The sequence below is a fragment of the Alosa sapidissima genome, chromosome 16 (assembly GCF_018492685.1).
Source record: "Alosa sapidissima isolate fAloSap1 chromosome 16, fAloSap1.pri, whole genome shotgun sequence".
Taxonomy (NCBI): domain Eukaryota; kingdom Metazoa; phylum Chordata; class Actinopteri; order Clupeiformes; family Clupeidae; genus Alosa; species Alosa sapidissima.
Window position 1 is genome coordinate 4,364,186 of NC_055972.1, and position 23,361 is coordinate 4,387,546.

The 23,361-nt window shown below is 44.8% G+C and overlaps 2 protein-coding genes across 3 annotated transcripts in view; both read left to right on the forward strand.

Moving 5' to 3' along the window:
- pyroxd2 (pyridine nucleotide-disulphide oxidoreductase domain 2) overlaps positions 1–10,120 on the forward strand; it is a 23,228-nt gene extending 13,108 nt beyond the window's left edge. Inside the window, exons 9-16 of the mRNA XM_042066270.1 lie at positions 610–751; positions 1,471–1,605; positions 1,932–2,004; positions 3,801–3,957; positions 4,118–4,272; positions 8,012–8,118; positions 8,466–8,586; positions 9,321–10,120. Coding sequence (XP_041922204.1) covers positions 610–751; positions 1,471–1,605; positions 1,932–2,004; positions 3,801–3,957; positions 4,118–4,272; positions 8,012–8,118; positions 8,466–8,586; positions 9,321–9,388 — 958 coding nt within the window. The 3' untranslated portion in view covers positions 9,389–10,120. The remainder of the gene's footprint in view (positions 1–609; positions 752–1,470; positions 1,606–1,931; positions 2,005–3,800; positions 3,958–4,117; positions 4,273–8,011; positions 8,119–8,465; positions 8,587–9,320) is intronic.
- A 1,485-nt stretch (positions 10,121–11,605) lies between these two features.
- zgc:123010 (uncharacterized protein LOC641500 homolog) overlaps positions 11,606–23,361 on the forward strand; it is a 31,523-nt gene continuing 19,767 nt past the window's right edge. The window contains exons 1-9 of one of the 2 annotated variants that reach the window (XM_042066271.1): positions 11,606–11,847; positions 13,644–13,717; positions 13,913–13,993; positions 16,414–16,448; positions 16,592–16,613; positions 17,632–17,835; positions 20,098–20,223; positions 21,201–21,246; positions 21,387–21,477. In XM_042066271.1, coding sequence (XP_041922205.1) covers positions 11,802–11,847; positions 13,644–13,717; positions 13,913–13,993; positions 16,414–16,448; positions 16,592–16,613; positions 17,632–17,835; positions 20,098–20,223; positions 21,201–21,246; positions 21,387–21,477 — 725 coding nt within the window. In that variant the 5' untranslated portion in view covers positions 11,606–11,801. Of the gene's footprint in view, positions 11,848–13,643; positions 13,718–13,912; positions 13,994–16,413; positions 16,462–16,591; positions 16,614–17,631; positions 17,836–20,097; positions 20,224–21,200; positions 21,247–21,386; positions 21,478–23,361 lie in introns of both variants that reach the window. The other variant, XM_042066272.1, reaches the window with a different exon arrangement.

Sequence of the window (23,361 nt, forward strand, 5' to 3'; positions counted from 1 at the left end):
GTGCAGAATCTGGTTTTATTTACAAACCATTTACTTGGGAGATGAAGATTTAGGGTACAAGTTGTTGATAAAAAAAGGAAGAAAGGTTTGCATGAAGGGTTGATGTCTGCTACTTCTGGGTCAGAACTATTCTTTATCAGGAGCAGCAGTGTGCTGCCTGCCCTAGGAAACATTAAGAGGAAAAACGGTCAGAGGCAAGGTGTGTGTGTGTGTGTGTGTGTGTGTGCGTTTTAAAGAGATTCAGTTATGATTGTACTGTTCATCTTTAAATATATCTTCGCGGTGCTCTCAGAGACCACGGTTGCCAATGGTAACGCCACCCAGCATCTCAGCGCATGGCCGACTATGAGCCTCCGATTCTGGAGCTCTGCCTCCTAACTTTTAGCTGACTGGACAACAGGTGGACACATACTGTATGTGCTGCTGCATCATGTGATGTGTGTGTGTGTGTGTGCAGGTATGTGCTGCTGCATCATGTGATGTGTGTGTGTGTGTGCAGGTATGTGCTGCTGCATCATGTGATGTATGTGTGTGTGTGTGTGTGTGTGTGCAGGTATGTGCTGCTGCATCATGTGATGTATGTGTGTATGTGTGTGTGTGTGTGTGCAGGTATGTGCTGCTGCATCATGTGATGGGGGAGCTAGAAAGGGAGAAGGGGGCGTGGGGTTATGTGGAGGGGGGCATGGGGGGCGTGTCCAAAGCCATCGCTAACTCTGCCCGTGCCTTGGGAGCCGACATCTTCACTGAGCAGGTGAGTGAGTGTGTGTGTGTGTATGTGTGTGTTTATATGTGTGTGACAGGGAACATCCTCACTTAGCAGATTGTATTTGTGTGCGTTTGTTTGTGTGTGTGTGTGTGTGTGTGTGTGTGTGTGTGTGTTGGGAGTGGCAGTTAGGGTTGCAACAGTATAAGATCTTGGTATGATACTGTAATTGTCTCAGTGTTTGTCAGAAGTTACTGGATTTAAAACAGATTTCACCAGGATGTTGAAAATGATTTTGATAGGGCCTAATAATCTGTGTGTGTGTGTGTATGTGTGTTTGATAGGGCCTAACCCTAATGGTGTGTGTGTGTGTGTGTGTGTGTGTGTGTGTGTGTGTGTGTTTGATAGGGCCTAACCCTAATGGTGTGTGTGTGTGTGTGTGTGTGTGTGTGTGTGTGTGTGTGTGTGTGTTTGATAGGGCCTAACCCTAATGGTGTGTGTGTGTGTGTGTGTGTGTGTGTGTGTGTGTGTGTTTGATAGGGCCTAACCCTAATGGTGTGTGTGTGTGTGTGTGTTTGATAGGGCCTTACCCTAATGATGTTGTCAAAGATGACTAAACATGGTTGTTTAGATTTGGGATTAGATAGTTTTAAGTGCTCTCACAGATCACATTAGTGTGTGTGTGTGAGAATGACGTTTTAGTAGTGTGTGTGTGTGTTTGTGTGTGAGTGAGTATCACATTACCATCTGCTGTCTTTGTCTATCAGAGTGTTGATAAGGTTCTAGTGGGATCCGATGGTCGAGCCCAGGGTGTGGTTCTGCAGAACGGAACTGAGGTCCGCAGTAAAGTGGTTCTGTCCAATGCCACGCCATACGTCACCTTCACACAGCTCACGCCACAGGTGCGTCTCCCTGCTCTTCTGACCTCACCTGGAACTCAACCTCACCTGAGCTTGACCCTTAACCAATCAGATGAGTGTGTCTAGAGCATTCAGTATATCTGCATGCAGAGGAGAAGAGCGTTCAGTTCAGTGTTCAGTGTTAATCTGCTCAGTGTTAATCTAACTCCAGTAGCTCTTGGTGTGTTAATCTGTTCAGTGTTAATCTAACTCCAGTAGCTCTACGTGTTAATCTGTTCAGTGTTAATCTAACTCCAGTAGCTCTACTGGTGTGTTAATCTGTTCAGTGTTAATCTTACTTCAGTAGCTTTAATGTTCTTCCCCCCCAGGAGTCTCTACCTTCAGAGTTTCTCAAAGCTATAAATCAGATCGACTACACCTCCCCCGTCACCAAAATCAATGGTATGCTCCTCTTCCTCCTCTGTCACCAAAATCAATGGTATGCTCCTTTTCCTCCCCCAACACCAAGGTCAATAGTATGCGCCTTGTTTTCACAAGGATACCAATCAACATTTTTCTCATTATTCTAGGCTTTGCATTTCCTCTTGAGATAAAATGGAGCCTACAGGCTGAACTCAGTGAAAGTAAAACCATGTGGTTGTATCTGTTCATATAAACTATTCTGATGAGCTGGACAGAATGACAGAAGCATTAGAGTCTGAAGTAGACAACAGCTGGATTGAGTTAGTGGCCATACAAACTACCCGCTGGCTCATACAAAAATTAACCGACTGAATGGCTGAATATTCTGTGTCATATATCGGCTGCAATGTCGAGAATGAAACACAACAAACACTGTAAAACTGGATCCATTTGGTCCCACTAAAGACCCTCCGATGCCTCAGTATTCATTCATTCATTCATTCATTCATTCAACCTTTATTTATTCTCGGAGGGTCATTGAGGGAAGCCCTCATTTTCAATGAAGCCGAGATTACAGAAACAATGAAGTAACAAGAAATAAAAAGAGAGAGAGAATAAAAGTATAGGTCTAGGTTACTATATATCCGTATATCCATCTATTGTTTAATATTCACTTGCTCATTGTTAATCTGGTTTCCTTATGGTTTACTTTTTTCTCTATTTTGCATGTAAAAATTATTTTTATTTTATTTGTTGCATTCACTTGACTACTTTCTATGTCTAGGTCTACTGTAACGAAGAGCCTGAGGGCCTTCTTTCCTCATGTTTCTCTGAGTCTACACTTCAACCTACCTAGCTAGGGGTCAGGTTGATTAACAGAGCTGCAACCAAGTAGACGCAGACTATAAATAGGCGCCACGTCATTGTATATGGTTTGCACTGATGAATGTCTGAGGACCGAAACGTTTGTCACCTCACTTGGTAGCACATTGGTTGATGGATTAAACACTTCTTTTATTTATTTTTCAACGGCAAACAATGGTGTGCGAGTTTTCTTCCATGACTGAAATATAACCTGGTAATTTCCCAACAATACCTTTGTAAATAAACAGATGCCAATGATTTTGTCTCCTCTCTGTCAAAGATGACCAACCCACCTTACCATAAAGGACACAATGATGAGTGCTATAGCCATCACCAGTAATGAATCTCAGGGCAGAATGGTAGACTGAGTCCAGGGCTTTAAGTGAACAAGCAGTAGCATTTTTATACATCACATCACCATAGTCTAAAACTGACATGAAAACTGCTTCAACAACTTGTTTCCTACTTTCCATAGGGAGGCTGGCTTTGTTTCTCAGTGTTTTTGCAAGGATGGCTATATGGTAGTTAAATGTTTTTCATCCAGCCAGATACCAAGATATTTAGTATAGTATGCCCCTGAAATCAGTAGTTAATCAAAGGCAAACATAATTTTAATATTCTGAAATACAGTATGTCCCCGAGACAGCTCCTGCTAACCACAATGTGAACCCTGTACTAGAGATGGCCCCCTATGTGTATATCATGCTAATGTTAGCGTGCTAACCCTGTACTAGTTTTATGATAGGATCATGCTAATGTTAGCGTGCTAACCCTGTACTAGTTTTTTGATAGGATCATGCTAATGTTAGCGTGCTAACCCTGTACTAGTTTTTTGACAGGATCATGCTAGTGTTAGCATGCTAACCCTGTACTAGTTTTTTGATAGGATCATGCTAATACTAACATGCTAACCCTGTACTAGTTTTATGATAGGATCATGCTAATGCTAACATGCTAACCCTGACTCCTAGTGGCTGTTGACCGACTACCAAACTTCCTGGCGGCGCCGAACGTAGCGGAAGGAGTGGCAGGCCCGCATCACCAGTGCTCCATCCACCTCAACTGTGAGAGCGTGGAGGTGCTGGAGGAAGCCTACAGGGAGTGTCAGCAGGGACGCCCTTCATCAAGGTACACACACACACGCACACACACCTCACACATACACACACCTAACACACAGACACCTCACACATACACACAGACACACACACAGCTCACACACACACACCAGAGACATACACACCAAACACACAGACACCCCACACACACCTCACCTGTGTGTGCGCAGGCCCATGCTGGAGATGACCATCCCCTCGGTGCTGGACAGCTCCCTGGCGCCCCCTGGCTGCCATGTGGTGTCGTTCTTCACCCAGTTCACCCCCTTCACCCTGGAGGGCGGACGTCCCTGGAGCGAGCAGGACAAACAGGACTACGCCAACAACGGTCAGCAGGGGTCAGCGGGGTGAAAGGTTAAAGGTTGAGGGGTAGGATTCAGGAGAGGAGAAGCAAAACTATGCCAAACACACACACTAACACACACACACACACACACATACACACACACACATTTTATTTCTTTATTTGAATAGACAAGTAGAATACATCTAAATATTGCTTTGAAAGAGTTGCTTACAGCAGTAAAATATCCATGCTACACAAACACACACATTAGGGTGCATCATCCGCCTCACTTTTTGAAAGAAATTTGAAAATCAATCTGTCCTTAGAATATTTTTATTCCATTAACCAAAAAAACTTCCATGATAAATTTTATTGAATTCTATTGATGTTTAGGTGGCCCACCGAGCCTCTGAAGTTTCCAACTAAAGATGTCCATAAAGCTAGGCTGAAAATATCATTTTTTCTTAAATAACGGCAAAACTAATGGGTCTAGCCCTATAATGTCAATGGAAGTTGAATATAAATATGGACTTTCCGCATTATTTGGTGTGGGTTGTGTGTCTCTATCTTTATTACTTCCTGAGATATGGCAGTAGTGTACATTTTGGGGGAAGCAGCCAGACCAACGGATTCCTTGTCTTAGCTGAATTACTAAAGCTAAGCAGGTGTGGGCCCGGTTAGTACTTGGATGGGAAACCTCCTTGGAAAACTAGGTTGCTGCTGGAAGTGGTGTTGGTGGGTGGCCAGTAGGTGGCACTCTTCCCTCTGGCCAAAAAGATCGATCCCAATGCCCCATTGCAGTGACCCCCTAATCATCCCCCACTGTAATTGGCTCATTCACTCCCTCACTCTCCACCTCAATCTAGTCTGTGGTGAGCGTTCTGGCGCACAATGGCTGCTGTGCATCACCCAGGTGGGTGCTACACATTGGTGGTGGTTAGTGAGGTCCCCTTTTCCATGTGAAGCGCTTTGAGTGTTGAGAAAAGTGCTATATAAATGTAACGTGTTGTTGTTGTTGGAAGATGCCATAAAAATGGCCTTTGCCAGGCATTTTCAACAAACAGCATTAAAGTAAACTATCAATAAAAGCTTGCTGTCATGGGTTTGCCCAGTACCAAATTTGAAGGCTGGATAACAATATATATGTGGCCCACCAAGTTGATGTAAAATACTTATCATATTTGAAAGTTGCCGTTTATACTTTAATCCGATCAGTCATTATCACTTCACATTCACACAATATTTCCATCCGAAAGATACCACATGAAGCACCTGAGAACTTGGCAACAGTTTGGAAGACAGGATCCAGTGATAATCAAGTCATCCTGAACAAGGCCACTGCCCAAACCAAATATCCAAGACGATTGTCTTGTAGACAGAGTACATTTTGAAGACTGTGGATTGGCATTAGGCTACTAATACACTCTCCACTAAAAGCCATGTTGCAAGAAAGTTCATGTAATCCTGTGTGATACAACTATTACTCTACACTAAACAAAACATTCCCACGCATGTAGCCTATATCTGATTTGGAATTACCGGTATGAGATTTTCTATAACACCATAGCAACAACAGTTAAAATAAAAGATTAATGACAAGTGTTACAGTACATTAAGGTGTTTTTCATCAAATAACATATTATTCAAAATAGAAAAAAAAAACGTTTTTCTGAGAAAATTCACCAAAATATGTATGACAACATAAAGAAACCCAATGTTTATCCAGTGAGCTGTGTGCTTTATGCCTAGCCTGGCTAGCGCCATCACTTCTCAATGAGACGTGGTCTGGGAACCAAACGTTCATTTTCTCATATTTGAAAAAAATGCCCAGATCCGTTTATTGGGTGCCACGGGTGTCTATCAAATGCGTCTGTGCATAGCTCATCATCGTCTTGCTTTCCCCCCTGTTCTGTGATTGGTTCCCTATCTCAGGCGAAAATTTGCTCCATGGTCTCCAGGCTGCCTTAGCAGCGTGAATCAAATCGCGTGCAAGGCAGCATGGGAACACCCAGGCTACTTTATGCCCTTAATACAGTTATTATTCAAATAACTACTGGCTAACAAATTGATAATAGTGGAATAATATGAAATATACCCCCATAGTCCCCCATATTGCCAGGCGATTTCCTGAATTTGGCAACAATTTCGACCATTCATAAAGGTTGATGGTGGGCCACCTAAATATTATCCAATTTACTTCAAAATTTACCAGGAATGCTTTTTTGCTCATTGGAACATAATAAGCATAGGGACAGATTAATTTGCATATGTCAAGGCGGGTGATGCACCCTAACACACAAACACACACACACACACTACGGTAATCTCAGTGTACAGTATGTTCCCAAATGACAGAGATAACTCCTACTACTCCCTCACTTTCTGGTTTGTATCTGTTTTCCCATCTTCTCTCAACTCCTAGTTTTTTAAAGTGTCATCTGACCAAACACATCACATTGGTGCTGGTGTGTGTTTGTGTGCAAATGTGTGAGTGACTGTGCATGTTAATGAAGTTTATGAGGAAGAGGAAGTGTGTGTGATTTACACACTAATGTTGCAAGACACATCCTGTAGAGATGTGTGTGTGTGTGTGTCAGAGGTTATGCTTAGACGGACACAATGTTTGTTAATATTCTATACTACCGGACACACAGGAAAACTACGGGACATATGTTTTAAGTATACCAATAATTGCATACATTTAAACGGTAATCAAATACAAACTGTATACAACAATGCAGTTTATTAAATATTAGTCAGTTAACTCTGTTGTGCAGTCATTACGAACTGACAAAGGCCTAAAGCCTATAGCCCATAGCCTACATCCATAAAATAAAATAAAATAAAATAAACCACAGAACAGCAGTGGTGGAGAATCTGAGAATCAAATGATTTTGATATGGGTTAGTAACATTTTGTGAATCTGAGAATCAAATGATTTTGATATGGGTTAGTAACATTTTGTGAATGAGAATCAAATGATTTTGATATGGGTTAGTAACATTTTGTGAATCTGAGAATCAAATGATTTTGATATGGGTTAGTAACATTTTGTGAATGAGAATCAAATGATTTTGATATGGGTTAGTAACATTTTGTGAATCTGAGAATCAAATGATTTTGATATGGGTTAGTAACATTTTGTGAATCTGGGAATCAACTGATTTTGATATGGGTTAGTAACATTTTGTGGCTGGGTTCAGGTAATCTTAAAAACAGCATTGTATGCTATTTTTTATAAGTTCATTGCTGTGTGATCAAAGCCTCTCACTCTTACTCCAGCGCCCCCTACCCACAGCCCTGGTAATAGCACAGCATCTAGCGCCCCCTACCCACAACCCTGGTAATAGCACAGCATCTAGCGCCCCTTACCCACAACCCTGGTAATAGCACAGCATCTAGCGCCCCCTACCCACAACCCTGGTAATAGCACAGCATCTAGCGCCCCCTACCCACAACCCTGGTAATAGCACAGCATCTAGCGCCCCCTACCCACAACCCTGGTAATAACACAGCATCTAGCGCCCCCTACCCACAGCCCTGGTAATAACACAGCATCTAGCGCCCCCTACCCACAACCCTGGTAATAACACAGCATCTAGCGCCCCCTACCCACAGCCCTGGTAATAACACAGCATCTAGCGCCCCCTACCCACAGCCCGGATAATAACACAGCATCTAGCGCCCCCTACCCACTGGACAACTACATGTGAAAGCGGCCAATTTTCGGTTGTAGCCGGCTAACATAAACCCTGGTGCGTGCTTGTGTATGTTTTGACAGTGTTTGACTGGGTGGAGAAGTACGCCCCAGGCTTCAAGAGCTCCATCGTAGGGACGGATATTCTGACACCCCCAGACCTGGAGAGAGTGTTCGGGCTGACAGGGGGGGTAAGTGTGTGTCTGTGTGTGACATGTCTGTGTGTGTGTGTGTGACTCCTAGAGCTGGAGTGGGTGTTTGGACTGATTTGGGGATCCAGAGGTCATATGTGAAAATGGCTTATGTATGTCTGTGTCTGTGTTTATGTGTGTGTGTCTGTGTTTATGTGTATGTGTTTATGTGTGTGTGTGTGTTTGTTTATATGTATCTATGTATAGTATCAAGCCTTGGTGAACAAATTTTTTTTTCAGGAGGATGTTTTTCCTCTATTCCTCTCTCACTCCCTCTGTTCATCTCTCTCTCCATCTCTTTCTCTCCCTTTTTCTCTTGCTCCCTCCATCTCTCTCTCTCTCTCCAGAACATCTTCCATGGTGCCATGTCATTGGACCAGCTTTATCTGGCCCGACCTTTGCCCTCCATGGCCGACTACCGCTCTCCGATCAGAGGCCTGTATCTGTGTGGCAGCGGCAACCACCCAGGTGCACCATTGTCTGATCTGTGTGTGTGTGCGCGCGTGTGCATATTTATGTGTTTGTGTGTGCGTGTGTGTGCGCGTGTGTGTGCATATGTATGTGTGTGTGTCTGTGTGTGTGCGCGCGTGTGCATATGTATGTGTGTGTGTGTGTGTGCCTGTGTGTGCGTGTGTGTGTGTCTGTGTGTGTGTGTGTGCGTGTGTGTGTGTGTGTGTATGTGTATGTGTGCGTGTGTGTGTTGGGAATGCGCTGAATCTCAAAACTCCGTTTTACTCCATGTTCTTTTTCTGTGTGGAATTTAATTTTTCCTTGAAATGATGCTGCAGAGGTGAAAAGGTTTCAGAGAGTGCCAGTCCGGCCACATATTTGTATACGTAAAGTATATTTGTATACGTAAAGTATATTTGTATACGTAAAGTATATTTGTACACGTAAAATACGTAAAGCCCTGGTGGGGTGTTGAGAATGTGGCGGTGTGTGTGTGTGTCTGTCCAAATAAAGTCATTTACAAACACATTTAAGATGATTTTTATCAGAAAAAACAAACCAGGGCCTTCTTAGCAGCACTTATTTAACACACACAAACACACACCACACATGCATACATACACCCACACACTTCAAAATACTGAAGAAATAATGAAAATAGGTGTGTGTGTGCATGTGTTTCTGTGTGCATATGTGCATTTGTGTGTGTGCATGCATACTCACGTGTGTGTGTGTCTGTGTGTGTGTTTCAGGTGGAGGTGTGATGGGATCAGCTGGATGGAACTCTGCCCTAACTGTCCTCGCTGACATGCGAGGCTGAGACACTCCGAAAAACACACGCACGCACGCACACACACACACACACACACACACACAAACAATCTGAAACGTGTGTATGTGTGCTCATGACACTTACAAAAGAAACAGAAGTCTGGTCAGAGTATAGCAGAGATGTGAACACACACACACACACACACACACACACGCACACGGCCGCATTCTCAACACCCCATAGTGCAGATAGCGTTAAAAGTGTGAACAAAATGTCTGTAAATCTGTCTCTATCTCTTGTGCGCTCAAATACACACATGCACGCACGCACACACACACACACACACACCTTATATGATTGCGTCCCCTCCACTGCACAGCCTCTTTGCTTGTTAATGAAACTGTGACCTACAATCCAAAAGTCTCTCTTTTACTCTCTGACACACACACACACACAGAGAACATCACTACCCTCCCAGCATTCAAGAGCCAATGTGCCTGTTTGTAAAGGTTTCTGTAAACACACACACACACACACACACACAGAGAGAACATCACTACCCTCCCAGCATTCAAGAGCCAATGTGCCTGTTTGTAAAGGTTTCTGTAAACACACACACACACACACACACACACACAAACCCACAAACCCGCATGCAGTCAGTACATCCCTGCTGTGAGTGTGTGAATCAGTTCCAGTAAATGAAGAGGCTGTGGTTGTCATTCTAGGAACAGCCGTTTGTTATTTTGTGAAGGAATTAAAAGAAATCCTGCAATCTGACGTGTGTGTGTGTGTGTGTGTGTGTGTGTGTCCCGTCATTGTGGAGTCTGCACATTCCTCATGAAAACAGACCGACGGCTGTTTTTATCGGCGAGTGAAACCAGTAAACCACTAGCGGGCCTGCAGTTCATGGAATCTCACTTCTTATCATCGCCAGGGCACCTGCGCTGAGCTCCGAGCTCGTGTTTCGTGCTGTCACCTGGACCTAACCCCCCCACCCCACACACACACACACACACACATACACACACACTCTCTTACTCAAATCACACTTTTTGGGCCACGCACGTCGGCTGCATGCATGGAATGTGCTGAAAGGCTATATATAAGGCACTTGCCGCTTACTCGGCCATACCTCGGCTGCTAAAAGGGGGCGAGCTATTGGCTACTGCCCCTAAAGAAAATAACTACACCACTCCAGCTGTCAAAACTGCACTTTTGGAGTCATATGCAGGAAATGCGATATATTGGGCATGGAAAATTCAGAAACACTTCAATGTAACTGCAGCTTTTGTGAGGGTGCAAAGAGATACTTATTTCTGAATAGATTACTAATCCTGAATTTCCCCTTGGGGATCAATAAAGTATCTATCTATCTATCTATCTATCTAATCTGTTTATCAATATTTATCTGAGTATACGTTATGATCATTCTCACCATGTTTTTAGATACTAATCTGTTTAGCAATATTTATCTGAACATACGTTATGATCATTCTCACCATGTTTTTAGGCACAAAAGTCATATTCTGCATGCAAATAAAGTCAAACATACTCTAATCATTTAGACATACATGCCAGACCTGCAAGCAGGTTAGCTAACTTGTTTCTTTCTCACCAAATTTTCTAGGTATGTGGTTTAGTGACAAACCTGGGCATGTTAACTGGTAAACCTGGTCTTACCTGTCTTATCGGCTCTTCTTGCTGACCTGTATTTGGTATGCAAATCATTTTATGATGTCCTATCTATAGGGGTCAATGGCATTTGAGTATAATTGAATTCCTGCTTTACCAAAGAGACTTGCCTGCCAGGTAGACTGCCGGTTTGAGCTCAAGGAGTGTACGAATCTCATCTTGTATTATGGGTTAATTTGCGTTACCAACAGAAAAATATTCTATTCTATTTGTTAGCTATCTCTATTATTCCAAATAGCCTAATGCTACCCATATATCAGAAGACTATGACAAGATTTGGGAAATATTCTTGAAAGGTTATAGTATTTTAACTAATGGCCCCCATTCAAGCTTTACTCAAAAGACTACAATCTTTCAAGAATCTTTCCCAAATCTTGTCTTCCGGTGTAAGGATAGCTTTAGTTAAAAACCTGAACTTATTGACAGAGGCTCAGCAGTATACAGCACGTGCCAAGGTGTCTAGCGACGTCTATGTTACACTATCATGTGATTCTGTTTTCTGCTGAAGCGTTGATTCGCGCTGTCCTTGAGACTTGAGCGGTCTGTCCGACTCCCGGTCCCTTTAAGACGCTGCCAGAGGGAGGGTCAGCAAGCTTTGCCAAATACGCCGGCGCCCCATACGCCCAGGAAGCGAAACAGGCACCTAGATTCCTGCTCAACTAACATGTCCACCATACCCATGTTTTAAAGCTGATCTAGTTTGTTGTAGTGTATTTATGTTTTAATAATGCCTTATTTAACTGTATAATGCCAGATAGTCGCGGGGATGAGGTTCACGAGAGATATCTACCGGCTGCTGGGGCTCTCGAGCGGTGAGTCGCAAACTTTTTCTCTCGCCCAGAAGTTCTCCATGCCGCGATACGCGCAGGCTCGTCTCGCCTGGCTTTAATCAAGCCTTATTAAACCCGATCGCTCGCTCGGTTAGCACGGAGAACGCATATCCCTCTCCGGTGACAGCAATCACGGTCTGTAAGGAAAAAGCAGAACTGAAAATGTAACAGGTTACTAACTTACAACGTCAATTGAAAGCAGATTTTTTTTTAATCTTTGATTAAAAGTTCAGATTTTTGTGCCAAATCAGTGCCAACCTTTGTGTACAATCTCTAACGTAAACACCAATGTGAAAGAGTTACTAGTTCTAGTTAGAAAATCGCTTAACTTAATCGCAAGTTTTGTCAATCAAAATATGAAACTTTTCTTTCTGCCTTGGCTCCGTGAAGACGTGGGTTATGGAGACGCGGACTCGCGCTGGCGAAACGAGATCGTTGTAAAACCGTCTCCGCTCGGCCTCGCGCTGCTTAACAACAACAGCGCACAGGCTGCATGTTGCTTACCTGCCGCAGAAACACGAGCACGGTTACGTTACGGTTACATTAGTATTCCATTTGTGTCGCGAGTCCGCCGCCTCGGTAACACTACACGACTCGTGTGCGGGACAACCACTCCAGACAGTTCCTGTCCGGACAAACAGCATGTTTGTCAGGTGTGTTTTTACGCATCGACTTTGAGCAGTTCTCTGGAAAGAGACGCCGCGTCTCATTCACACGTTGTGTGAGAGAGAAATTCGCAGTCATAAGAATCGCAGTGTGTTTTGCTGTCTGTTGTGAGTGTGTTTGAAGTGGGTAGATTCTCTGTGTGTGCAAACAGTGGTTCAATGAGCGTCAGGAGTATGTCCTGCCACCCTTCAGTGGAAACACCCCACACAGGTGCATCATGGGTAGCTACAGGTGTCCAAGGTTGCTGGAATGAGAATTGTTGATACTCTCTTCTCTCAAACTCTCACACTCCTATCATGTGTGGGCTGACTAAAGTGATCCGCATGAAAGATCAGCCTTATCAACAGGAGCAGACACCTGTGGTAACTCTCACACTCACACACACCAACACAGATACATGCACACATACAGGCCTACAGACTCTGACACAAACATACATTATCTCTCTCTCTCTCTCACCATTCCGGCCTTGAGTGTCGCAGATCCCAAATCAGTCCACAGGAGAGCGTGTGTGCGTGTCAGCATACGGTATTTGTAAGCATATTCAAACTAGTACTGCAGCAAAGACAGATATGTGGTCTATACAATACATTTCATACCTGTCATGATGATAATCATATATATATATATATATATTTGGAGCATTTAACACAATAATAGAGAGGAAAAAAAGTAATACAAACAAACAAATTCAGGGTTCGAATAAGCTGACAAGTAGGAATACCTCCTCAGAGGGTGTTCCATTTATACAGGCTTGTGTGTGTGTGCGCGCTACCTCATGCGTTGGTATACACAGCCTCGTGTGTGTGTGCGTGCGCTACCTCTTACATTGGTATACACAGCCTGATTGTGTGTGTGTGTGTGTGGGCGCGTGCACACTACCTCTTGCATTGGTATACACAGATGGGGTGTGTGTGCGCGCGCTACCTCTTGCGTTGGTATTGTGTGTGTGTGTGCATGCGCGTGCGTGCGTTACCTCTTGCGTTGTATACACAGATGGGGTGGGTGTGTGTGTGTGTGCTTGTGTGCACTGGTTAGTTGGCTTGTGGTAATTGATTAATGTATTTATGTCTTCATGAGATTGTTTGTGTGTGTGTGTGTTGCTTCTGTAGGCCCCAGTGAACAGAGAGAGGAGAGCATGGAAACAGAAGCTGCGACTGATGCCAGCCACACTTCAGCACCACAGGTTTGTGTGCGTGTGTGTGTGTGTGTGTGTGTGTGTGTGTGTGTGCGTACATCTTATATAATTACTCTTGTGTGTATGCATGTGTACGTACATGCGTGGCAAGCAAAGAACTGCTCTCATAATGAAAGTGTAAAAATGGTGTGATTTCGACTGTGTGTGTGTGTGTGTGTGTGTGTGTGTGTGTGTGTGTGTTAGGAGCCCCTCAGTGGGGAGGAGGGCTTAAGTGAGGAGGAGAGATCCAAAAGACGGGCAGAGAAACGACGGGCTAAGAAGAAGGTGAGTCCTGGATCCCCCTCTTTCTATCTTTCTATCTCTCTATCTCTCTATCTCTCTCTCTATCTATCTCTCTCTCTATCTATCTCTCTATCTCTCATGCTCAAAGTTACGTCACACACTCTGACTCGTTCCCCCTCCCAGACCTCACATGGAAAAGTAACACTAGTGTACAGAGATGAGCTCAGCCATCAGGAACACAAACACACAGAGAGGCTCTGCCTCTCCTAAAATGACATAACAAGTTTTTCCATAAAATATGCACAAATAAGGTACAATTTTTATCAAACCTACTAAATTCTTGTTCTATATTAAGACTGTTGGCTAAAGTGTGCAACTCGGCTTGATCGTTAAGTAGGCCTAGTAGTTTCTCTCAGGTCGTCATAACCTGATTTAACCCTTTATAGTCCTGTGGCAGCTCTGTCCCTGGGAGGGAATGGGGTCGTGAGCTAACCTAGACGCCGGGCTTAGTATGTTTGGAGGAACCGTCAAAGTGGCTGAAACTCTTTTTGATTGACAGCGTTTACTGTCGGGATTGAAGAATTTTAGTCAAGTTCAGTCCAAGCTTTGCAGTGTTGCTAGGTGATGATGAGAGGCAAGCTGCTGCTCATTCTCATTTATTTGCCAGCAGTGCAGTCCATTTCTACTTGTCTTTGTACATAACCAAATAGTAAATAAAGACTTCTGGAGTTTGTCAGTTGCTTTAGTTTCCATGTTGTGAAGAGAAGTCTAGCCAGCTAGCTTGCTACTGTAGCTATTTGAAGTGGTAGCTAAACAATGTGCTAGCTTTGTGAAGTGATAGCTAGCTTGCAAGCTATGTGAAGTGGTAGCAAAAGAATGCAAAAGAACATTTTCTATTTGATTTTTAAAAGCTATTTGATGGTCTTCCTTACAAGCAGAGACTTGGAATAAAACAGCAAGATGGACGAATGCCCAGAATAGATTTAGTTCAAAATTCGCAGACAAACCCAGGCAATAAGCTGTCAAGTTATCAGCCTTTCCAATGACCATGGAACTGACAGGGTGCATTGTGTTAATGTAGCTGACAGTTTGCCATGTCTGAAAAATCTCAGTAGGTCTAAAATGGGTTTGGGGGATCTGGGTAACCAGGACAATGTAGTAGAATAATACTAAAGGACAATGTAGTATCCCAATAATACTAAAGGACAATAATTTACTCATTTGCTGACCGCTTCCCCTGTTTCAAAGAGCAGCACTAATGTAATGTGCGTATGGCAACTAGCCTATTAAGTTTAAGGATTACATGTGTGAGGTATAGGTTACGGTATGGTGTGGTAAACCCCAACACACACACACACACACACACACACCAACAACAACATTACACAGAACCCTGCAACACCAGCAACGATATTATACTGAACCACTCACTCACCCAGCCAACCAGCCAGCCAGACAGCCTACACTGAACCACTCACTCACTCACTCACTCACTCACCACTGAACCACTCACTCACTCACTCACTTACTCCGTAATCAGTAACAACGTAATTAGTTATAGTGACTCACTACTTGTTCCAAAAAGTAACTGAGTTAGTAACTAAATTACTCTATGATAATAGTAACTTGTTACCAGGGAAAGTAACTATTTGCGTTACTGTTACAAAAATGTTGTTATATGTCAAAGAATTTGGATTTTTTGAGCAGTTTTGAGCAGCCAGTTGAAATGAGTAGAACAGACAGGTGTTTGTAGGCTACATAACTTTCGATATTTATTAGATAGATAGATAGATAGATAGATAGATAGATAGATAGATAGATACTTTATTGATCCCCAAGAGGAAATTCAAGATATTGCACATCGACAGACCTACGGTTGACTTCAGCCTGTGTCATAGGTTTTTGAAGTGAGGCAGAAAGATCTAGCTTTTGCTGCTTGGAGGACTTTGCTCCGAGTGCTGCTTGGAGGACTTTGCTCCGAGTCCTTCTTTGCTAGTGGATGGCGAGCTATCATCTGTGGTGGAGGTATCGGTGTTTTTGGCCACTAGCTTTAGATGTGCCTTAGCCAATCATAATCGCTTACGTCGTTATTAACCCACCTCCTCACTAGCTGTGAGCCAGGGGTGCGTTCGGATTACACAGTTTATTCAATCAATGCATAGTAACGCACTGCATTTAACGTCCAGTAATGTTAACGGCGTTGTAACAACGGGAAAAGTAATTAGTTAGATTACCCCGGCGTTATTCCAAACACTGCTCACTCACCACTGAACCACTCACACACATACCAGTCTAATGACTATAATTACTCTGAAGCACTCACTCATTCGAACTCAGACACACATACATACACACACACACTCACTCTCTCATGCACACATACTGATCTGTCACACACACACACAGACAGACAGACAGACAGAGTGCGGCTGCTCAGTTTCGATGTTTCCTTCCTCTTGCAGCGGCAGAAAGAACGGAAGAAGCTGGAGAAGGGGAAACAGAACGAACAGGTGCGTCTCTCTCTCTTTCTCGGTCTTCTCTCTTTCTCTCTTCTCTCTCCTCTCTTTCTCTCTCTTCTCTCTTTCTCACTCACTTTCTCTTCTCTCTCTTTCTATCTCTTCTCTCTCTTCTCTCTTTCTCACAGAACGAAAACATGGAACAGGTGTGTTTCCCTCTCCTCTCTCTTTCTCTCTCTTCTCTCGATCTCTTCTCTCTTTCTCACTCACTTTCTCTTCTCTATACCTCTACTCTCTATCTCTTCTCTCTTTCTCACTCACTTTCTCTTCTCTTCACCTCTACTCTCGATCTCTTCTCTCTTTCTCTCTCTTCTCTCTTTCTTTCTCACTCGCACTCTCTTCTCTCAAGGGGAAACAGAACGGAAACATGGAACAGTTGTGTTTCTCTCTCTCTCTCTCTCTCTCTCCCTCTCCTCTTTCTCTCTCTCTCCCTCTCCTCTTTCCCTCTCTTCTCTCTTTCTCACTCATTCTCCTCTTAATTTCTCAAACTCTGTCTCTCTCTCTCTCTCTCTCAATCCCTTTCACTCACTCTCTCACCCACACTCCTACAGTCAGTCTGTCATTCTCTGGTTATCTCTCCCTCTCACACGCACACACATACACACACTCTTACAGCTAGTCTCTAACTCTCTCACTCATACACACACACACTCACTCTCTCACACATGCACACACACACACACAGGCAGGCAGGCAGGCAGTCTCTCTGAGTTGTGTGCTGTGAATCTCTGAGAAAATGCTGCAGTGTTTTTTATCTTAGCTACTGCACACACTCACACACCCTCTCTTGCAGGACATCTGCTAGTCATATCCCTGTCCAGTCCTGCCAAGATGAATGCTCACACTCACACTCTCTCTTTCACACTCACACACACACACACACACACACACACACACACATACACACACACCGATCATAGCCACTAGCTTATGTTTGTGTACCCAAGCTGGAGTGAGTGTGTTAGTTGCCATGAGTCTTTACTTCTTCGTGTGTGTGTGTGTGTGTGTGTGTGTGTGTGGTATCTATGTGGGGTATGTGTAGACTAATTCAAATCCAACCATTTTTTCTGAAACACACACACACACACGCACACACACAAACTAAGACACACACATGTTCTATGTGATGATGATTCTGTTATTGTGTGCATGTGTTTTGTTTAGGAGGAGGAGTCAGCGGAAGGCCCAGGTGAGAGTGAGTCAGAGGAGGAGGGACCAGGTGGGGAACAGGAAGAGGAGGGGCCTGCACAGGAAGAGGAGGAGCCTATGAAGGAAGTGGAACCAGCGCCTGTCCCGCCCCCCACCAAGAGTTCAGTAGCTCCGCCTCTTGGAAGCAGAGCCAACCGCCAGCACGCAACCAGTGAAGAGGTAGACACACACTGCACCATCTCACACACTGCACCATCTCACACACTGCACCATCTCACACACTGCACCATCTCACACACTGCACCATCTCACACACTGCACTGCACCATCTCTCACACTGCACCATCTCTCACACTCCACCATCTCTCACTCTCCACCATCTCTCACACTCCACCATCTCTCACTCTCCACCATCTCGCACACTGCACTGCACCATCTCGCACACTGCACTGCACCATCTCGCACACTGCACTGCACCATCTCGCACACTGCACTGCACCATCTCGCACACTGCACTGCACCATCTCGCACACTGCACTGCACCATCTCGCACACTGCACCATCTCGCACACTGCACCATCTCTCACACTGCACCATCTCTCACACTGCACTGCACCATCTCTCACACTGCACTGCACCATCTCTCACACTTCATCTCTCACACTGCACTGCACCATCTCTCACACTTCATCTCTCACACTGCACCATCTCTCACACTGGCGTGCAGGGTCATGGTTATAGCAGCTACAGCAGCAGGCTGTGAGTGGAACTCCCATGTGGCGACACTATTGGCACACAGAGGGATGTGTCTGTGTGTGTGTGTGTGTGTGTGTGTGTGTGTGTGTGTGTGTGTGTGTGAGGGAAGGGGAAAAGACCCGACAGTATTTATGTGTGGGTTGTGACTGTATATGTGTTGATGTAGGATCTGGAGTGGGGTGTGTGTGTGTATATGTGTTATTGTAGGATCTGTAGTGGGATGCGAGCTGTGTGTGTGTCTGTGTGTGTGTGTGTGTGTGTGTGTGCACGTGTGTGTGTGTATATGTCATGTGTTTGTCTTGTATGTATGCTGCTGAGACCTTGAATTTCCCCTGGGGATCAATAAAGTATCCATCCATCCATCCATCCATCCATCCATCCATCCATCCATCCATCCATCCATCCATCCATCCATCCATCCATCCATCCATCCATCCATCCATCCATCCATCCATCCATCCATCCATCCATCCAGGATGCAAGCTGTGTGTTGATGTAGGATCTGGAGTGGGATGCAAGCTGTGTGTGTGTTGCTGTGGGATGTAAGCAGCACATGGTGTGTGTGCAGTGTTTCCCACAGAATTGAATTCTATTTGTGGTGGTAGGTTTGCAGAATTAACTTGAATGCAACAGTTTTTAACAAATTAGCGCAGCGTGCTTATGATGCTAACCAGATTTAATATAAGCACAATGTAGTACAACCTGGAAAATCATTGTGTGGTGGTCAGTGTTGATATTGTGGTGGGCCGCCACAAATAAGTCAATGTATGGGAAACACTGGTGTGTGTGTATACGCCTGTGTTTGTGTGTTGCTGTTGGATTGAGAGTGGCACGTAAGCAGTGCATTTGTTTTTGTTTGTGTGTGTACATTTATATAGGACTACAATTGGGTTATGAGCTCTGTGTGTGTGGTGTGTGTGTGTGTGTGTGGGAGGGACCCTTAGTTGGACGGGAGTAGTGTGTTGTGTGTGAGACACTGATTGCGCCGTGAGCAGTGTTTTTGAGAGTGTGTGTGTGTGTGTATAGGACCCCAAGTGGGCCGTAAGCTGTGTGTGTGTGTGTGTGTGTGTAGGACCCCGAGTTGGACGTGAGCTTTGTGTGTGTGTTTGTGTAGGACCCCAAGTTGGGACATCAGCAGTGTGGTCGTCAGGGGAGCCGCCGCTGCCTCGTGTTCCGAATAGGTGGTGTGGCGTGTGTGTGTGTGTGTGTGTGTGTGTGTGTGTGTGCGTGCGTGCGTAGCCTACACACTCATTTGACCATGTCGCAAGCTTTCTGCAAAACTATCTCTGCGTTTTCCATGGAGGCTAAATTCTATTTATGTGCTGCATGCCTGGATACGAACATCATCTGTGTGTGTGTGTGTGTGTGTGTGTGTGTGTGTGTGTGTGTGTTTGTGTGTGTGTGTGCGCGCATACGAACATCAGAGCTTTGGGACATCTGTAGTTCACAGGAGAGCTGTCCTGTTTCAAATGTGCAATTCTGGACTTAATTAGTTAGTTAGTCCTAAATAGTGTGAAATGCCCTTGCTAGTAGTTAGTATATTTAATGACTCCAATACCCTTTTTTGTTGACTTAAACTATCAAAGTATTTGAGTGTTGCGTCGTACGTGGAGCTGTGTGTGTGTGTGTGTGTGTGTGTGGGACCCTGAGTGGGACTTGAGCTGTGTATGTGTGTAGGATCCTGAGTTGGACATGACCATTGTGTGTGTGTGTGTGTGTGTGTAGGACCCTGAGTGGGATGTCAGTAGTGCGTTTGTGGCCAATGCCGTGAGCCACCTGAGGCCGAGAGCCAAGAGCAAAACTCCACGCAGCAGCCGGGAGAACAAGGAGAACGAGAGCCGAGGAGGCCAGGTACTACACTACCCAGCAGCCCCCGCTCTATTACCCAGCAGCCCCTGTTCCTTTACCCAGCAGCCCCCGCTTCATTACCCAGCAGCCCCCGTTCCTTTACCCAGCAGCCCCTACTACACTACCCAGCAGCTCCTATACCATTACCCAGCAGCCCCCGCTCCTACACTACCCAGCAGCCCCCGCTCCTACACTACCCAGCAGCCCCCGCTCCTACACTACCCAGCAGCCCCTGTTCCTTTACCCAGCAGCCCCTGCTCCATTACCCAGCAGCCCCCGCTCTATTACCCAGCAGCCCCCGCTCTATTACCCAGCAGCCCCCTCTCCTTTACCCAGCAGCCCCCGCTCCATTACCCAGCAGCCCCCGCTCCATTACCCAGCAGCCCCTACTACACTACCCAGCAGCTCCTGTACCATTATCCAGCAGCCCCCGCTCCTACACTACCCAGCAGCCCCCGCTCCATTACCCAGCAGCCCCCGCTCCATTACCCATCAGCCCCTGCTTCTTTGCCCATCAACCCCTGCTCTCTGCAGCCGCAGCTGGTGTTGTAGTTGTCATTAGGTGGACCTCTCATTCCACCTCCTCACAATGGACCTCTCCATTGTGTTCAACCCAGCATGCATCACATCAAGTCAGATCAACCCAGCATGCATCACATCAAGTCAGATCTGCACAGATCTGCATGGAGACGAACACGCCTAATGGTGTAGTTGCGTAATCATTCATCACTCTGCCCACGTTACTCAGCTGCGTTTAAAAAGTTCAACGGTCACATCTCTGTACAACCCCACACACACACACACACACACACACACACACACACACACAAACTTGCTCACAGTGACCTCTGTAGCTAATGACAGCTGTATGTCTTTAAAATTTCTGTGTGTCAGTGTGATTTAGTTTGTTTATTGTTGTACTGTACTCAACGCTTCATTACTATATATGTGTGTGTGTGTGTGTGTGTGTGTCATTCCAGACCAACTGCACAGATAGTGGGGCTAAGAGAAGTGCCTACCTCACAGGTGTGTTGACTTTTCACTGTCTGTGTTTGTTTGTTTGTATTTGAGTTCATATTTATGCTTCTGCTCATTTCTTTGTGTGGTTGTTTAAATTTATCTCTCTGTGTGTGTGTGTGTGTGTGTGTGTGTGTGTGTGTGTGTAGAGAAGGGCATCCAGCTGGTTCAGGAGGGCCAGTACTTTCAGGCAGTTTCCATGTTTACAGAAGCCATCAAGTATGACGCTACCAACTACAGGTACACACACACACACACACAATACTGTGTGTGTCCTGGGGCCCGTTGCACAAAACTAGGATAAGGGATTAAGCCGGGATATCTTGGTTATCCTGGCTCAATTTATCCGTCATCCAGTTGCACAAACGCGGGATAGGGGGCAGCAGGATATGTTATGGTATAAGTTACCATGGCGATTTATTCTGTGGAGCTAGCCTGCTCCAGACCAGGCTAAGTTCCAGGATCTATTTAATCTCATCCCTTATCTCAGTCAGCAGTCACCACAAACGGAAACCAATAGTTATTCCACTGCCCACTACACATTGTTATCACATATAACTAGACCCTCTGTCATTATTTAAACGTTTGTGATCATTAATACTCGCCATTCCCGACCTGTCATGCGACAATGTGATGTCACGGGAGTGCCTAACCATTTCACGCGTGGTGGTCGCGGAACTAGTTGCAATATTCTCCTTAACAGAGGTGTTGCTGTTTGTTGCTGTTGTGAGAAGGCTATCTACCTACTTCACACCGTAGAAGAAGCAATGAAGCCGCTCTAGTTGCCATGGTGAATCAGTGAATCTGTGATCGGTGGCGGGGTCTATTTGAGGGAGCCGTGAGTGCGCACTTATCCAGGATAGGTTTCACCTGGCTTGATGAATCCGTGTCTGCTCATCCTGGCTTGCTCGTTGTGCAACCAATTAAGCCTGTGCGCTCTTGTTTTGGATTCATTGAGCGCAGCTCAGTAACTTATCCCGGATGTCTTAATTCTGCTTTTGTGCAATAGGCCCCAGGTACAGAGGAGATGGTGTTTTTTTGTTTTGTTTTTAGGCCCCTCTGAAAGGCAAGAGCCTCCCTTAGAGTAACCCTGTGTTCCACCTCCCAATGCTACAAGAGCCTCCCTTAGAGTAACCCTGTGTTCCACATCACAATGCTACAGAGAGCGCACAGAAAGGGTGTGAGAGACCCTTCATCCACCTCCCAATTTCACAGTGGGCCACACACGCACACAGACACGCGCGCACACACACACACACACACACACACACACACACACACGCCCTAAGCACTCACCAAGTTAGCGGAAACGCGCATCAGAGTCCAAATCTGTGAGGTGGGACATTGAGATTCACAGATTGTGTCAAGTCAAGTTTATTTATATAGCGCATTTCATACACGGAGGAACTTCAATGTGCTTTACATAAACAAAAGCAAACAGGAATAGCAAATAAAAGCATAGAAGGGCAATATAGTCAAAGAATAGTTTAAAAAGTGAAGATCATAATAAAAAAGAAAACATAAAATGCACAAGGTAAAATAATTTAAAAATAAAGAATTTTAAAGAATTTGTAACTCAGTGCAGATTGTGTGTGTGTTTCAAACACTAAGAAAGGAAAGGAGTTTCACTCACGGTGAATCTGTGACCCCAAGGTGGCAGCATTGCCCAACAAACGGCACCCTCCACAGTTATTGGCAACACAAAATATATAAACAAAGAAATAACAAGCACATGTGCCATAATAATGCTAAATTCCCATGTTGCCGAAGCCTAGGTGCTAAGAAATATGGAGATGAGCAGAGATGAGTTGCATGCCGGGTAAATGAAACCAGCTGAATCATTTACATATATCCCAGAACACGTTTGTGTGTCTGTGTGTTTGTATGCTCTTTTGTGTGGGTGTGTGTATGTGTCCAGAGGCGATTCTAGAGTCTGTGGGGGCCCCAAGCAAAAATTCCAAAGGGGCCCTACCGACAAGTGTTATCACCATTATGTTATATCACCTTTAGGTTATTATGTTAAAAAATAAAAATACAAAAAGCGTATTATAAAAATTATTGTATTTTGTATCTCACAAAATATAACTTTGAGTGCATGGTGTATGATTCTCTACAACATATTTT